We start from the raw sequence: 16,754 nt of genomic DNA, 5'->3' as shown, positions 1-16,754 counted from the left end.
TTCAGGCCAGAGAGCTTGCACGCTCAACCTAAAAAGGCTTTGTCAATTTGGAATACTTTTATGTGGGTGATACATAATGCCCATAGTTTAAATGCCTCTGGCACCAAAGTAATAATGTTAGTAGTAAGCTTCCTCAACATCAAATGATTTATCACTTAAATGTCATGCTTTTCTATTTTGGCATACATATATTCAGTCAAACAAATGCTAATTTAGTAGGCAGGAGTGGAAACAGGAGAGCTACTTATGGGTGGCTGAAGAGCTACCAGTAGCTCGAGAGCTACTAGCTGGAGACCTCTATCCTAGACTATTCCATGACTGTGTAAATCCAAGGACTTGTAAAACCTGAAGATTCTAGAACAGGCTGAGTGAGGAGTGGAGTACAGCACAGATTGTGCATATAGAACCAGACACATGGTCTTCCTTGTAAACACAACTGCATCAGTCCACATATCCAGGTAAATATGTTGTAGGAAGTGGTGCTTAAACACTCACATGAATATGCACTAAGAAGGGATTATTTCAAAACAGGAGGTACAATGACCATACATGATGTTTAAGACAGAACTTAGGTATTACAAATATGGCAAGTCAATTTTCCATTAAATGGGTCGCGAAACCAATAATCAACTCCTTGGAAATGAATTCTTAGGCAATGAATAGTCTGAAAAGTTCTAACTATCCATATTGCAAACAACTTGTCTATAAATTCATTTATCTCATTTTTACTGATGCTGAAGCTAATATTTAAGCACTGATGTCCAGTTTATTACTCCTGTCGGTGTCGAGCTGCAGAGGTCATTTGTCCTCAATCATATGACAGCATCTTCATCCAGTTCGAGTAGCCTGCCCATGGGTTGATCTGCGATGGATATGGGCAACCCTTCGGTGATGACACAGCAGAGAGGTTACCCATTTGTGATGCAGATGATCCTTCTTCAAAGCACTGCCCCACTCCTTAGTATAAATTTGTTGACAATGGTGCCCAACAAGGAGTGACAGCTGAGTAACTGATTGTGAGACAATGAGTGTGAGACAGATAGATGTTTATGAAGGCTTTTGGGGGAAGATGGAGGGGTGAAGGATGAAAAGAGAACACACCAAGACAAAAGGACACCCACCAGGAACATGATGGAGGTGGGGAGAAGAGCAATGGCAGGAGGTGAGCTTTGGGATGCAGCAAGGAACAGACCTGGTAGTAGTGGCAGGGAACACATCCAGAGGAAAGAACTACAGTGTGAAACGTTGGTTTCTTCCCAAACCCAGTTTCTGCCCAGTCACTTTCCCCAGGTATCTAGCGTAGTAAAGTCTCTCAGCATGTTTGTGTAACATCAGAATGTTACACAAGACCTGCCCTTTCCTTCATGTGTCGATTAATATATAGCCTTCATCAAGATCATCCAGGTTTTGCCTTTCGTGGATTACAAATCATTCAAAATGTTTCAAAGGACTCCTTGGTGGCAAACGTCTTCTAAAAAGAGAGAGTATGTTTAATCATTCATATTTTAATAATTTAGTTCTAGAGCCCCTTTCCTCAAAAGATGAACACAAATAAGTATCCAAACTATACATTTAAAAAAAGCTTTATTAAATTTTAAAGCCCTCTTCTAGTATAGAATATATGGGTTAGCTTTATTGGAGAAAAAGAACATTAAGAAAAATGTGAATAAAAATACGAGGAAAATTGGCAACGTATCAAATGGTCTTCATCAAATACAATTAATGATAGTATTAAACATTTGATTGTTTCATGGAATCCCTTCTCCCTTGGTCACTAGCCAAAATCTATATTAGCACCAAAGATGCTTAAAATGAGTTTCATAGATGGCCTTTTAAGACACAGACCTTTTACCGATTTCTAGTCGACGCTTTTCATTGTTCAGCCTTACACAAAACTAGTGTCTGACTTATTATATTGCGTTGCTCCTGAGAGTGAGAAAAGGAATGCCAACAGCACATAACCTTCAAGTTATGTGTCTGCAGCCTTAAAGCCCCTTCAGGAATATGAACATCCTCTCCCCACCAAGATACCTGCACAAAGATTGTGTTCTGAACACAAGTATGAGCATACTAGGCCTTGTGATAGGTGGTATAAGGTGTGAAAAAAACGTTAAATTCTCCTGCACGGTTGCTTTAATTATTGTGCCTTAAAAATCATGTTACATGAATACATAACATATGAGCTGTTATATACTTTGATCTCTCCCCGCTAAGATACCTGTCAATCAAACATAGATAGTGTTTTAACACAATTATGAGCAAACTAGGCTTTGTGATTTGTGATGTAGGGTGTGAAAAAAACGAATGTGAATTTCTCCTGCACAGTTGCCTTAACAACTGTGCCTTAAACATCTCATTATTATATGAATACATAACATATGAGTGTAGGAAAGTAGCCTCTTTCTAGCTTGTTTACCCTTACTTTTGGCCTGTTTGTCAGTGTGTTTGACAGTGTCTACTGGGAACCTGCTAATCAGGACCCCTCTAGTTATGCTCTCTCCCTTAAATTATGGTTGTTGCATACTGGTAACCCAGTATTACACCCACAACTGGCATGCTGGTGCCTCCTTATAAGTCCCTAGTATATGGTACTTAGGTACCCAGGGCATTGGGGTTCCAGAGGATCCCTATGGTCTGCAGCATATCTTTTGCCACACATAGGGAGCCCATGCAGCGGCTTCTGCAGGACTGCCATTGCAGCCTGCGTGAAAAGGTGCATGCACCCTTTCACTGCCATTAACACTGCACCAGGTCACTTATAAGTCACCCCTATAGCAGGCCCTCCGGCCCTGAGGGCATGGTGCAGAGTACCTGTGTTTGAGGGCACCCCTACACTAGCAGAGGTGCCCCCACGACCTCCAGGACCATTTTCCCAGGCTTCATAAGTGCGGGGACGCCAGTCTACGCATGTACTGGACATAGGTCACTACCTCTGTCCAGCTACATAATGGTAACTCTGGACATAGGATTGTTTGGTATCAAACATGTAGGAATCATGCCCCCATGCTTTTGCAAGCATTGGTTGTATGATTCCATGCACTCTGGGGGCTCCTTAGAGGACCCCCAGTACCGCCATTACAACCTTCTGAGGTTTTCCAGGCAGCCCCAGCTGATGCCATCTCTCAGACTGGTTTCTGCCCTCCTGTTGCTTGAGAAGCTCAATCCCAGGAAGGCAGAACAAAGGATTTCCTTTGGGAGATGGGTGTTACACACTCTCCTTTGTAAATAGGTGTTACAGGTTTGGGAGGGGTAGCCTCCCCAAGCCACTGAAAATGCTTTGAAGGGCACATTTGGTGCACTCCTTCCATAATCCAGTCTACACTGGTTCTGGGACCCCCAGTCCATGTTCTGGCACGAAACTGGATAAAGGAAAGGGGGTGGTTCTCAGAGCTCATCCAGAGGGTGCCGGGGTTTTGCCATCTTGGATTCCAAGTTGGCGGGGAACTCTGGGAGCATCTGTGTGGCCAGTGCCAGCAGGTGACGTCAGAGCCATCCCCTGATAGGTGCTTACCTATTTAGCTGACCAATCCCCCTTTCAGGGATATTTAGGGTCTCTCTCTTGGGTGGTTCTTCAGATTTGATTTGCAAGACTGCAGCAGAAATCCTCTGCATCCCCCACTTCACCTTCTCACAGAAGAAACTGCATCTGGATCCTTCAGGAACTCTACAAACTGCAACAAAGAAGCAAAGACAACTTCTGAAACATTGTTTCTTCAGCTCCTGCCAGCAACTGCAACTGTTTCCCGGTTGTGCATCCTCAGAGGACAGCCTGTCTTCACCCTGCACCAAAAGAGCAAAGGAATCTCCACTGGGGTGAATGAGTCACACCTATTGCAACAACGACTTGCTGCGTGGATCCCCTCTCCTGACAAGCTGCGTGGATCCTGAATCACGGGTGGTGGACTGAAGTGGTCCCAACGGTCCTGACGTCCTACTGTCCAACTTTGGTGGAGGTAAGAGCTTGCCTCCCCACAGAAGACAGTACCCCCATGCACTGCGTGTTTTGCAGTTGCCAAGGCTTGTTGGCATCCTGCCATGAAATTCTTCATGTACCGAGCAGCTCCAGCCTCCAGCACTTTATCCTGAAATGCACATCTTCCTGAGTGGTTCTCTGGCGACGTGGAAGGCTTTGTCGTAGTGCTGCGTGGGCCTCCTTTGTCCCCATGCTGTGGGACTCCTGTGCACGCTGCCTGGACTTCTGTGGGCTCTCTGAGTTGCTGAGCACCCTCTCTGACTTCCCCTCCTGGGTAGAGTCCATCCGGTCCTTCCTGGTCCTCAGCAGTGCCATTTTCCGCTAACCGCTAGCTTTGCGTGTGCCAAGGCTTGTTGGCAGACCCCGGCGACGTAAACCAGATTGCAATCCTCCATCCGGCGTGGGACATCATCTGCATCAACCAGGAACCGTAATCCGTCTTCTTGGGTGCCGTACTGACTGTTGTTCTTCACCGCTGGTTCTTCTTTTGCAAATTCATCCGGGTTAGCAGGGGCTCCTGTTCTCCCTGGACTCTTCTGTGCTTCTTGGACTTGGTTCCCTTCTTCCACAGCTCTTCAGGTCCAGGAATTCACTGTTGGTGTCTTGCAGTCTCTTCTGATTCTTGCATAATCTTCTTTCTCGTGTTTCTGTGTTTTCTGGGAAAGTTACTGTGTTTTGCTTCTGCTTTCCTGGGCTCTGGGGTGGGTTCTAGTACTTGCCTTTAGGGTTTTCTAGTACTCCCAGTGCCCCTCTACACCCTACACTTCCCTAGGTGGGAAACCAACTTTCCCATTCCACTTTCTTAGTATATGGTTTGTATTCCCCCTAGGCCCATTTCTACCTCTTGTGATTTTCACTGATTGCACTGTTTTCTAAATATTTTTACACCTGTTTTTGCATACTAGTGTATATAATTTGTGTATTACTTACCTCCTAAGGGAGTATAGTCTCTGTGGTATTTTTGGCATTTGTGTCACCAGAATAAAGTGCCTTTATTTTCTAACAATTAGTATTTTCTTTCATGTGTGTGAGTACTGTGTGACAACAGTGGTATTGCAAGAGCTTTGCATGTCTCCTGGATAAGCCTTGGCTGCTCAGCTACAGCTACCTCTAGAGAGCCTGGCTCCTACACAATGTCTACATTTCACTAATAAGGGATAACTGGACCTGGTATAAGGTGTAGGTACCCAACACAAACCAGGCCAGCCTCCTACAATGAGCTGTTGATACACTATCAGCGCAAAGCGAAGAATTGCATTTTATAATGAATACACGTAATAAAATAAAGAACAAAACAGCGATTCATAAATGATAATGTGCATGAGAATCAGTCCATGAAAAATGCACAATACAGAACAGTATTAGAGTTCACCCAGCAGCAACAGGACAAACTCATTGGAGGCACTGTGAAGCTACTAAAAGAATCCACAATCAACATTGATTCATTAAAATGCCAGAGGTAGCAGAAGTGACATCCAACTCCCTTTTACCTTCATAACATCACAGGAAGTGACATCATCATGACTGTTGAGACTGAGTCGTCCCAGGAAGAGATGCCACATGGCTTTTAGGATGCTTCATCTTTGCATTAGATGAAAAATTATGTGTTTGGGTGAATAGAATATAGTGCCTCAGAACATCAAACAGTACCAGGAGTCTAAATTATTTATACCACAAAGAGCAATGATTCAATAGCTCCCCTAGTGTCTACCCCAACAAGAAATGTATTAACTCATTGGGAGAGATAAAAAAAGAGATTTGAAAGTATTTTAGTTCAGACGTATTAATTGATATACACCATATATTTAATATTACCATGGTATTAGCTTAAATTGTTCCTTATTTCAATATATTTTTTTTCCCACACATCATTTTTCATGTATTAACATTTATGACACAAGGCAATACATTGTTCAAATATTTGTTATAGGCGGTCATTCCAACCGCGCAGTGCGGTTACCGCCGAATGACCGCACCGCGGTCAAAAGACCGCGGCGGCCATTCTGGCTTTCCCGCTGGGCCGGCGGGCGACCGCCCAAAGGCCGCCCGCCGGCCCAGCGGAAAAGCCCCAGCAACGATGAAGCCGGCTCCGAATGGAGCCGGCGGAGTTGCTGGTGTGCGACGGGTGCAGTGCCACCCGTCGCGATTTTCAGTGTCTGCTTTGCAGACACTGAAAATCATTATGGGGCCCTGTGAGGGGGCCCCTGCACTACCCATGCCAGTGGCATGGGCAGTGCAGGGGCCCCCAGGGGCCCCACGACACCCGTTCCCGCCATCCTGTTCCTGGCGGTATTTACCGCCAGGACCAGGATGGCGGGAAGGGGGTCGGAATCCCCATGGCGGTGCTGCAAGCAGCGCCGCCATGGCGGATTCCTTGGGCCAGCCGCGGTCAGAATGGCCCTGGAAGCACCGCCAGCCTGTTGGCGGTGCTTCCGCGGTCCCCGGCCCTGGCGGTCATGGACCGCCAGGGTCGGAATGACCCCCATAGTTTTTATTCAATTAGAAAACTGGGCAATGTACAGCTGGAATTATTTATTTCAAAAACCTAATGTTCTTGTTCCAGTGGATGCTGCAGAAAGTAGACAGTGATCATCACAACTCTGTTTACCTTCTGTTTTTGCAGGGGCAGCTTGTGATCTTTGAAAGTGGTGTGGCATAATACTCGCCCTGAATTGTGGCAAGGGAATGAAAAGTGTGAGCCTTGCATAATGGAGTAAAATAGTGCAAGTTACTGTCCTTTGATGGTGTGCAAGGCCAATGAAACCTAACTCTTTGCCTCAGCTGTCTTATTTATTTTCAAAATGTGCTATGGGCACTCCCATCTGTCAAAAATAATATTCATTATGCCAGGGCCAGTATTTTCCCATTCATTATTAAATCTTATATAGCGAATGGCTACTGAACTAGGGTTTCCCAGCGCTTTAGCAGCAGGTAGTGCTAAGTGGACCAATTAAAAACTGATTAAAGCAACCAACGGCCACATTTACAAAGAAGGGGTGCAGCTTGGTGGCACATTTTGCTGTGCTGCGTCATTTCAGAAACGCAGGGATGAGCCATACTTACTACAATACAGTGCACCCCTGTGTTTTCCCTAGCGCTGGTGCTGAAATTAACTGTCTAGCACCAACACAGGCACCCTTCTACCATAGTGCAAGGGTGCCTGCGTTGCAGGGAATGATTGTTTATATGCAGGAAGGTGTCCCTTCCTGTACATAAAATTAAATAACAGGCATATGTTACTTCTATGTGTGCTGCATAACGCAGCACACATAGAACTAACAAATCGTCATTATTTAATGATTGTTAATTGTTAAGGAACACCTTCCTGCACATAAAGAATCCTTAATGGCATCTTGGGCTTTCTATACATAGAAAAAGCAAAAACAAGAAGAACTGAATGTATTTCTCCTCGTTGCACCACTCTAATGCCACTCCTGGTGTGGCGTTAGTTTCTGGCGCTGCCTCAGGTTTACGATTTCCTGTAATGTAAAATGTAATGGGTGTTGTGGTGGAACACCCACAGCAACACCCATTGCATGTCCCTGTCACGCAAAGTGAAGCGTGCCAAGGTGTCATATTTACAAGGCAGAGTTAAACCACTAAAAAAGGCTTAACGCTCCTCTGCAAATATGGAGCAGGGCATTTTGCCATGGGAATGTCGGAAAAAGTGGCTCTCCGGTGGTGCAATGCCCTTGTAAATGAAGCCCCATATTTTCAAGTGCTTATGAAAAATGGTAAGTGATGTACAGCTTCTCAAGGACTCAGGGGGTTGTTCTAGAGTTTGGGGCCCATATAGAATAAGGAATGACCCCCCATCCACACACAATTAACTGTGGGAATAATGTAGAGGGATTGGTTGCTTGAGCGCATGCGGGAGCCCATTTAAGGAGCTACCAGCATTTGCAGGTACCGTGGACCATTTTATACATGCAGCACAGTGCCTTAGATATGATTTGTTTTTTTACTGTGAACCAGTAAAGGTCGCAAAGGAGACCGGACACAGAGGCACTTTTTGGAAGTCAGAATAAAAGCCTGGTGGCAGAATTCTGGACCACTTGAAGGCGTCTTATAGTGGCCTTATTTTCCTCCAGGTACACAATATTGTCATAGTCTAGCCTGGAAAGTATCAAGGCCAGAATGATTGTCCTTTGGGCCAAGAGAGGGAGCATCCATGTGATCTTTGTTATCCATTTCATTATGACAAAGCATGTTGAGGCTACTTTGGCTACCTGCGGTTTCATTGACAGATTAGAGTCAAGGCAGAAACCTATGTTCTTTACATTATGGACTGGTTCAGGAAGCACACCTAGATTTGCAGGCCAGTGCTGAGATCCCCAGAGCAGGGGGGGCTTGCCCAGCACCATTACCTTAGTCTTATCAACATTTGATTTTAGAGAGTTTGTATACAACCAGGTGGAGACAAGACTGAGGCAGGAATTCAAATCCCCAGAGTTAGAGTCCTGCCCAGACCATGGGCCTTGGGACTCCCAAGGTCAGAGCATGTGGGCTGGACACAACATTAGCAGAGAAGACTTGAAAGGTATAATCTGTCAGAAAGGAAGCCAGCCATACCAGAGCCTTCCCTTGAAGACCCAGTTGCATAAGTCTTTCTAAGAGGGTGGCATGTGACACAATGTTGAATGCCACACTGAAGTCAAGTAAAATCAGCGCCTCCAGACTGCCCGTTTCCAGGAACCGCCTTAGATGTTACTTGACCTCTTGAAGGGTATATTCAGTACTTTGTCCTGCTCTGAAGCCTGACGGTGAGGGGTGAACCGCATCTTGGGATTCCACTAATTTGTTCTATTGAGTGTTGATGTGCTTCTCTAAGACCTTGGAGAGAATAGGCAGCATTGAGATAGGTCTGAAGTTGGATCAGTCGGAAGGATCCAAGGGCCAGATGAACAAAGCTTTTTTCTTGTCGCAAACTGCCAATTCGCAGGTTCGGGCCATTTGCGAAAAGAAAAAAGCATTTTGAGATGCACAGACCTAATTCTGCGATTTGGTAATCTATTTACAGAATCGCAAAAAGGGTTTGCGAATCGCAATTAGGAAGGGGCGTTCCCTGTGTAACTGCGAGTCGCAGCGCAATGTATGATTGTTTTGTGACCCTGAATGCGGTCACAAAACAATCGCAGTTAGCACCAATTTCTAATTGGTGCTAACCCATTTGCAAAAGGAAGGGGTCCCTTGGGGACACCTTCCCCCTTGTGAATGGATGCGAAAATATTTTTTCAGCTCTGAAAAAATGAAAAGAAAACCTTAAATTTTTTTAAAATGCATCCCGTTTTCCTTTAAGGAAAACGGGCTGCATTAAAAAAAAAATCACTGCTTTATTTAGAAGCAGTCACAGACATGGTGGTTTGCTGTCACCAGCAGGCCACCATCCGTGTGAGTAAGGCCATTGCCAATGTGGTGGCAAATTGTGACCTACCTCATGAATCTTTATGTGGTAGGTCGTTTGCGACCGCATTGGGAATCGCAAATAATGTCATTGACACTGTTGTACATCAGTTTTTGCGATTCGCAATTTGTGAGTCTCAAAGCCTGATATTTGTACATGTGGTCCTAAATGAGGTATTTTTTTAGTAGAGGCAGGATTATGGCATGCTTCCATGCTTTAGGTATCTGCCCCTCTTGGAGGGAAGAATTCAGAAGTCCAACCAGAAGCTGTATAAGATGGGGGCTCACTGTGCTTAGCTTAGCCGTGGAGAGAGGGTCTTGTGGTGGGCCCGTCTTCTTTGACAACAGTAAAGTCAAAAAGTTTGGACAATCCATGGGCATCAGTGACTTCATTCTTACTGGAAGGCGACTAGTGCTCCTTCACTGGTCGAAGTATGTGTAGATAGGCTGGCATTCAGACTGTTATCTTCGTGTCAGGGCTATAGTAAGGAAGTGATGGATGTCTGTTACCTTATTGACGAAGAACATGCGAGCACCTCGCTTTGTGGTTGTGACACTGAAGGGGGCAGAGCTATACTGCTGTGGTCGGAATGTTCTTGTTCCACTTTGAAGAGTGATTTGTAGCACTTTTGTGCTGCAGCAATTTTGTCAAAATAGAATGTGGCTTGGGGTTTTCTGCAGTGCATATGATATTAATTTAAGGTCGCTCTATATTTAAGTTTTATATTACCGTCCTACACATTCCTCCAGGGACTTTCCAGTCTTGTACAGAGTTCTTTCTCTTCACCTAGAGTCTCGTTAAACCACGGGACAGGGGGATGAAGCCTGGGTGAAGATCTAAGTTTGGCAGGCAGAATAGTTACCAGAGAGTCTTGCATACAGTAATCCAAAGAGGATTGATCTGTGTCAACCTACTTTATCACATTAGGTAAAGTAGTCAATAATCTGGAGTTAAGAGAAGGGATGTTCTGTTTAGAAAAAAAAAGAAATGGCTCCAAGGACAGACACCGGACAACCACACAGCCTTCAAGAACGCCATCCCCAGACACAACCAACTCCTCCGAACCGCCAAAAGAACCGCCTTCAAAGAACACATCTCCAACAATGCACACAGTAACAAGGAGCTCTTCAACATCGAGAAGGAACTCTCCAACCTGGGCTCCAACATCAACGACATCCCGCCATCACAAGACCTCTGCGACTCTCTAGCCACCTTCTTCTACCGCAAGATCGCAGACATTCAAGACAGCCTTAATACCCAGACTCCCCGTCAACCACCAACATCACAGACTCACCACCCACCAGCCTCCTACTCTCCTGGACCCACGTCAATGATGACAACACCATCAAAATCATGAACACCATGCACTCCGGCTCACCATCTGACCCCTGCCCTCACCACATCTTCAACAAAGCGAGCTCCGTCATCATAACCCAACTCCGGAAGATCATCAACAGTTCCTTCGAGACCGCCATCTTCCCAGAGAGCTGGAAACACGCCGAGATCAACACCCTCAAGAAACCGAAGGCGGGCCCAAAGGACCTCAAGAACATCTGGCCCATCTCTCTGCTCCCCTTCCCGGCAAAAGTAATCGAGAAAATTGTCAATAAACAACTGACCTGTTTCCTTGAGGAGAACAACACCCTGGACCCATCCCAACCCTGATTTCGCAGCAACCACAGCACCGAAACCGCTCTCATCGCCGCCACCCATGATATCAAGGCTATACTTGACAACGGTGAAACTGCGGCCCGCATCCTTCTGGACCTCTCGGCCACATTTGACAACGTCTGCCACCACACCCTACGCACACACCTCAATGACGCAGGGATCCGCGACAGAGCCCTTGACTGGATCACCTCCTTCCTCACCGGCAGAACTCAGAGAGTCCTCCTTCCTCCATTCTGTTCTGAAGCCACCAAATCATTTGTAGCATACCCCAGGGATTGTCCTCGGCCCAACCCTCTTTAATGTCTACATGGCTCCGCTCGCAAACAACGCCCGATCTCACAACCTCAACATCGTCTCATACGCCGATGACACCCAGCTGATCCTCTCCCTCACCAAGGACCCCGCCACCACCAAAACCAACCTCCATGAAGTAATGAAGGCCATCGCCAAATGGATGAAGAACAGCTGCCTGAAACTGGATTCTGACTAAACTGAGGTCCTCATCCTCGGCTCCACCCCCTTGGCATGGGACGACTCCTGGTGGCCTGCCACACTAGGAACCACACTGACACCCACCGACCACGCATGCAACCTGGGATTCATCCTGGACTTATCGCTATCAATGACCCAGCAAGTCAACGCTGTCTCTTCCTCCTGCTTCATCACCCTCTGCATGCTTTGGAAGATCTACAAATGGATCCCCACTGAAACCAGAAGGATGGTCACCCAAGCCCTCGTAAGCAGCAAACTGGACTACGGCAATGCCCTCTACGCAGGAACCATGGGCAAGCTCCAGGAAAGACTGCAACACATACAGAATGCCTCCGTACGCCTCATTTTGGACATCCCCTACCGCAGCCACATCACAGCCCACCTGAGAGACCTGCACTAGGTCCCCGTCAACAATAGAATCACGTTCAAACTCCTCACCCACACTCACAAGGCACTGCACCACCCCGGACCAGAATACCTCAACAGACGGCTCTCCTTCTACACCCCGACCCGACAGCTTCGATCTGCTGACCTTGCCCTCGCCACTGTCCCATGCATCCACAGAACGACCGCTGGTGGCAGATCGTTCTCCCACTTTGCCGCCAAGACATGGAACACTCTTCCCACCCACCTGCGACAGACACAGGACCTACTTACCTTCAGGAGACACCTCAAGACTTGGCTTTTCGAGCAGTAGCAGCCCTCCCCAGAGCCTTGAGACCCTCACGAGTGAGTAGTGCTCTTTACAAATGCTTTGATTGATTGATTGACCAGTTTCTGACAGAGACCTTGGGACCAGCTGCCATCAAGGAGGGTGCAGAAGTGAGGTATGTAAAAAGCACTTCAAAGTAGTCAGGCAAGGTAATGGCAAGGAGAGATCTGTGGTGAGATGTGTAATATTAGAAAAGATGGGGTCAAGGAGGTGGCCCACCTGGTGTGTGGGTGTTGAATTGATTAAAACAAGGTTCAGGGCACACAGATCTATGATCTCCTGGCCTATCTTGCAGTTGGAATCTTCCAAATAAATATTTTAGTCTCGCAGTAGAGTAAAGTTACCACTCTTAAGTGTATAGGGAGTGAGCAAGTTGGGACTTGTTGGGCACCAGCTCCCTGCATGCCCAGAAGGGCAGCAGATTAAAGCGCCAGAGACTGTGTAGTTAGGTGACGTACACAGCGAAAAGTATAGGGCTTTGCATGCAGGGAAGGGTAGCTCCTGTAATGTGCATTGGTAGGTGTCTTTAAAGACGATGGTTATTCCGCCTCCTAGTTTGTCCTTGCGGTCCATTCTAATAATGCAATAGTTTTTCAGAAATGCGGAGATAACATTGGGTAGAGATGCTTCAAGTAGCGATGTTTCTGTCAGGAACAGGGCATCAGGGACTTTGTCCAGCAGAAAGTCATGAATATGTTGCTGATGACTAGCAGGGGAGCAGCAGTTAATGCTAAAGAAGCAGAATCCACTTTCTGGAGTACCGGGCAAGGAGGAATCATTGTTGTAACTGTGGCCAAAAAGACTTGCAGTTTCATTGCTGGTTAAAAGAGAAATGGCAATATTTGCCATTATATGGGTTGGCTTGAAAATTAACGGGGGCCCAACAGGTCTCTAAGAAGGTGGGGCGAAGCACTATCATCTGGTCTATGGCGAATACTTTTATTTCTGACTTGAGAAATGCGGGATGTCTGGCACCTGAGCCAGTTCGGGTGCAGACGGGTGCATATGGGCTTGCCTTAGGTGTGCCATCGGTACACCAGCAATGCACTGGTTGAGTGCATCCATGCAATGGCCTCTCTAAATAGAGCTCTGCACCCAACCAGCTGGACCGCTAACTGCGCTGAACAAGTGGACCAGCCAACGCCGCTTCTTCAACTAGTGAGCGGGGCACTTGAACACATGCACTGTGCTCTCGCTGCCAAAAAGAGAAAAGGCCCGGGTTCCCTCAAGCATGAGACCAAGCTCATCAAATAGCGCAGTCACATAAACATATTTTAAAACTAAAGCATAGTGGTGTGAGCATTCACCCCGCCATGGCTGCTCTAAATAGAGCTGGGCACCAAACAGGTGAACAAGCAGACTAGCCAGGACGACCGCTCTTCAATTCTATGTCAGGACCGGAAGCGAGGATTATGCATAACTTTCTTCACTTTAATCAAACAGCAGATTCAAAGAAAAACGTAATAAAGTGAAAATATCTGCAAAACTACATAGACTACAAGTCCCATGAGTCTGTAGTGTATAGTATATGATAGTTCAATCACTCTACAGCACACAGAATAAATATGTATGACGTCCCTTCATGTTCCTCTTTCTTCACTGCTCGTCAGTTAAGTACATTCCCAATAACGATTTCCTTAACCTCAGATATTTATTTTATTGTTATATATTATATATTTCCTGCACTGTTTATGTAGTGCAGTAGGCTTTTGGCTTGAGCACTCGCATTTTTTATCTTTTATCTTCGTGGTTCAACAGAAGCATGCGCGCGCTCCACGTCGAACTGTCAGACGCGTCAGCTGTTTTCTGAAGAGGCTCTTACGGAGCGCCTCAACTGATGACGATGCGTGTTTCAGGGCAACGCTGACAGGAAATTCTTTGAATTCCTGTTGCGTGTTAGCTTTCCTGAACCAACCCCCGCTTAAACATTACTGGTGATCAGTTTTAAACCAATTGCACCATCTTGTGGCCAGTTTATTTATTTTTTCTGTCAAATATTTATTTGACTTTTCTCACATTAGAGCACCACCGAGGGGGCTACTCTTTTATTCTTTTGGTGTATATATTTTGAAACCAGCTTTTATTTTTTTTTCTTCTTAAAAAAAATAAATTAAAAAAAATAAAGACAATACATTTTTTATATTTTTTCTTCTATAATTGTATTGACTTTGGTGCTCTCACCCTTATAATGGACCAGTCTATTGGTCACGAAATAGCTTCCTTCCAGGATGCACAACAGGAATGGCCTTCCCAACATCTTCCCCCAGAGGTGAGTCAAGCGCTTTCTTCTGCTATTTCTAATGCGCTTGCACCTCTTAGGGAACAGGTTGATAAACTCGCAAAGAGTATCCGAAGGGGTTTTTCTGAAACTTCTCAACCCAAACCGGGCCCTAGTGGTATTAGATCAGGGGGTGAAAAGGCCTCAAAGCGTGACGGGGGGCACCTGGAGGGTTTTGATAGACTTACCGAAACCTTCCTTAAGAGTGCGCGCATGCTTAAGCATTTACCCGACCGGGAGGAAGACAACTCCAGGGAGATAAGCTACGTTGTCGCAAAAAATACAGACGCTTCATTCGGGGCCCCCCTTGGAGGGGAGGGTGATTCAGATGAATATTTATCCTTAGATGAGGAACAGGAACTAAGTAGACCTTGGCATCCTAACTCTGTTTCCCCAAATTATCCTGAAGAAGATTCTGATATGTTTAACCTCTCGGAAATTTATCATTCTAGGTCTTCTGAATGGGTCCCTGAGCCTATGTGGCAGATAAATTACATCAACCCCTAGAGAGAGAGGATAGAGCTAAACTTAGAGCAGAATGCCCTAGGCCATCTTTACCGGGCAAGGTAGCTGTTAAACACAATATCGACCCAAAGCTATGTACCTTTTATAGTAAGTACATTAAGGACCCTAAGAAGGGTATGGACAGATCTTGAGGAAACTGCCAAGACAAACTCCTGGATGTTGTTGGCCCTCTTACCCAGATTATTCAATTGGCGGAGCAAGCCAAGCATTCTGGTACCCCACTCTCTGTAGTTATTTGCAGGTTGGGCTCAAAGGGTTATCTGTCTCCTAGGAAATGCCAACTGCGCTCTTGCGGCAGAACAAAAGAGATCCTCACTTATTAAAATTGATCCCAAACTCTGCGAATTAGCCACTTCTGAAGCAGGAGCAATAGCTCAGGGCAACCTCTTTGGGGAGCCAGTTGTCAAAGAATTAGGCAAATTTGTAGCTACTTTTTCCGCTCTTGACAAGGCTCAAAACTCCATCAAGAAGATTTTTTCCAATAAGGTTTTTGCTGGGGCCGGACGAGGAAGGGTTCACTCCTCTGGCCGCCTTTACCATCAAGGCCCCTCTAGAGGATACCCAAAGAGGAACAACGGCTGGAGGGCCAAGGCAACCACGTCAGAGGAGGAGGTAATGCACCAGGAGGAATTTCCAGTAAGCATTACCCCTTTTTTCCCTCTAGAACTGGGGGGAAGGCTTCTCAAATTTGCTCACAACTGGGAAACAATAACAAAGGATCCCTAGATCCTTCAAACAGTTTGTGGTTTTCATATAGAATTCTACGGTACTCCAATCCAACAGTCTCGACCCAGACCTTTAGTTTTCCCATCGCACGAGATGAGGCTTTGGTTTTAAAATATTTTTATGTGACAGCACTATTTGCTGAACGTGGTCTAATTTTGTGATCTCTTACAGAAAAAAGCCATTTGCAGAGCTTCCCTTCATCCGAATGGGTTTTTAAGCAACATTTTCCTGGTGGAAAAGAAGGACAAACATTTTCGAACTGTGATAAATTTGAAAGACTTCAACGAATGGTTGGTTTATCGACACTTCAAGATGGAAGGCATTCATCTATTGAGGGAAATTCTACTTCCAAACGATTGGATGATCAGACTAGACCTCAAAGATGCTTATCTTTCAGTCCCCATTTTCTCCCCTCACCAGAGATTTCTTCAATTCTCATGGAAGGGTCAGATTTACTAATTCCGAACTCTCCCTTTCGGTCTTTCCTCAGCTCCATGGTGTTTTACCAAACTTATGAGACCGGTAGTAGAATTCCTTCGTACCAGGGGCATAAGGATGATAATCTACCTGGACGATATTCTTCTGATGGCCCAATCTCTAACACAGCTCAAATTCAATCTGAGTAGGACTATTGCTCTCCTCCAGAATCTCAGGTTTGTGATCAACGAATCCAAATCAGAACTAACTCCTTCTCAGAAAATAGTTTTTCTTGGTTTCCTCATAGACTCTGTTGCAGCGTCTCTCAGCTTTCCATTGTCGAAACTTTCCAAGATTCAGAAAGAACTCAAAAAAATTCTCAAAAGGGAAATAATTTCTCTCCGTCAATTGGCCAGAGTTGTGGGACTTCTATCCTCTTCCATCCAAGCCATCTTCCCAGGTCCTCTTCACTACCGTGCCTTACAGAGATTCAAAGGTTCTCATCTGAGAATGGGTCTAACTTATTCGGAAATAATTTCCTTATCTCCAGAAGCCA

At 45.7% G+C, this 16,754-nt stretch overlaps 1 protein-coding gene across 1 annotated transcript in view; it reads left to right on the top strand.

Annotated features, from left to right (window-relative positions):
• Positions 1–16,240, top strand: part of LOC138246810 (alpha-2-macroglobulin-like protein 1) — a 184,323-nt gene extending 168,083 nt beyond the window's left edge. Inside the window, exons 33-34 of the mRNA XM_069201572.1 lie at positions 15,327–15,691; positions 15,953–16,240. Coding sequence (XP_069057673.1) covers positions 15,327–15,691; positions 15,953–16,240 — 653 coding nt within the window. The remainder of the gene's footprint in view (positions 1–15,326; positions 15,692–15,952) is intronic.
• The last annotated feature ends 514 nt before the right edge of the window (positions 16,241–16,754 follow it).

This window comes from Pleurodeles waltl, chromosome 7 (assembly GCF_031143425.1).
Source record: "Pleurodeles waltl isolate 20211129_DDA chromosome 7, aPleWal1.hap1.20221129, whole genome shotgun sequence".
Taxonomy (NCBI): domain Eukaryota; kingdom Metazoa; phylum Chordata; class Amphibia; order Caudata; family Salamandridae; genus Pleurodeles; species Pleurodeles waltl.
Note: the sequence above shows the minus strand (reverse complement) of the source record. Positions and strands in the feature narration are given on the sequence as shown.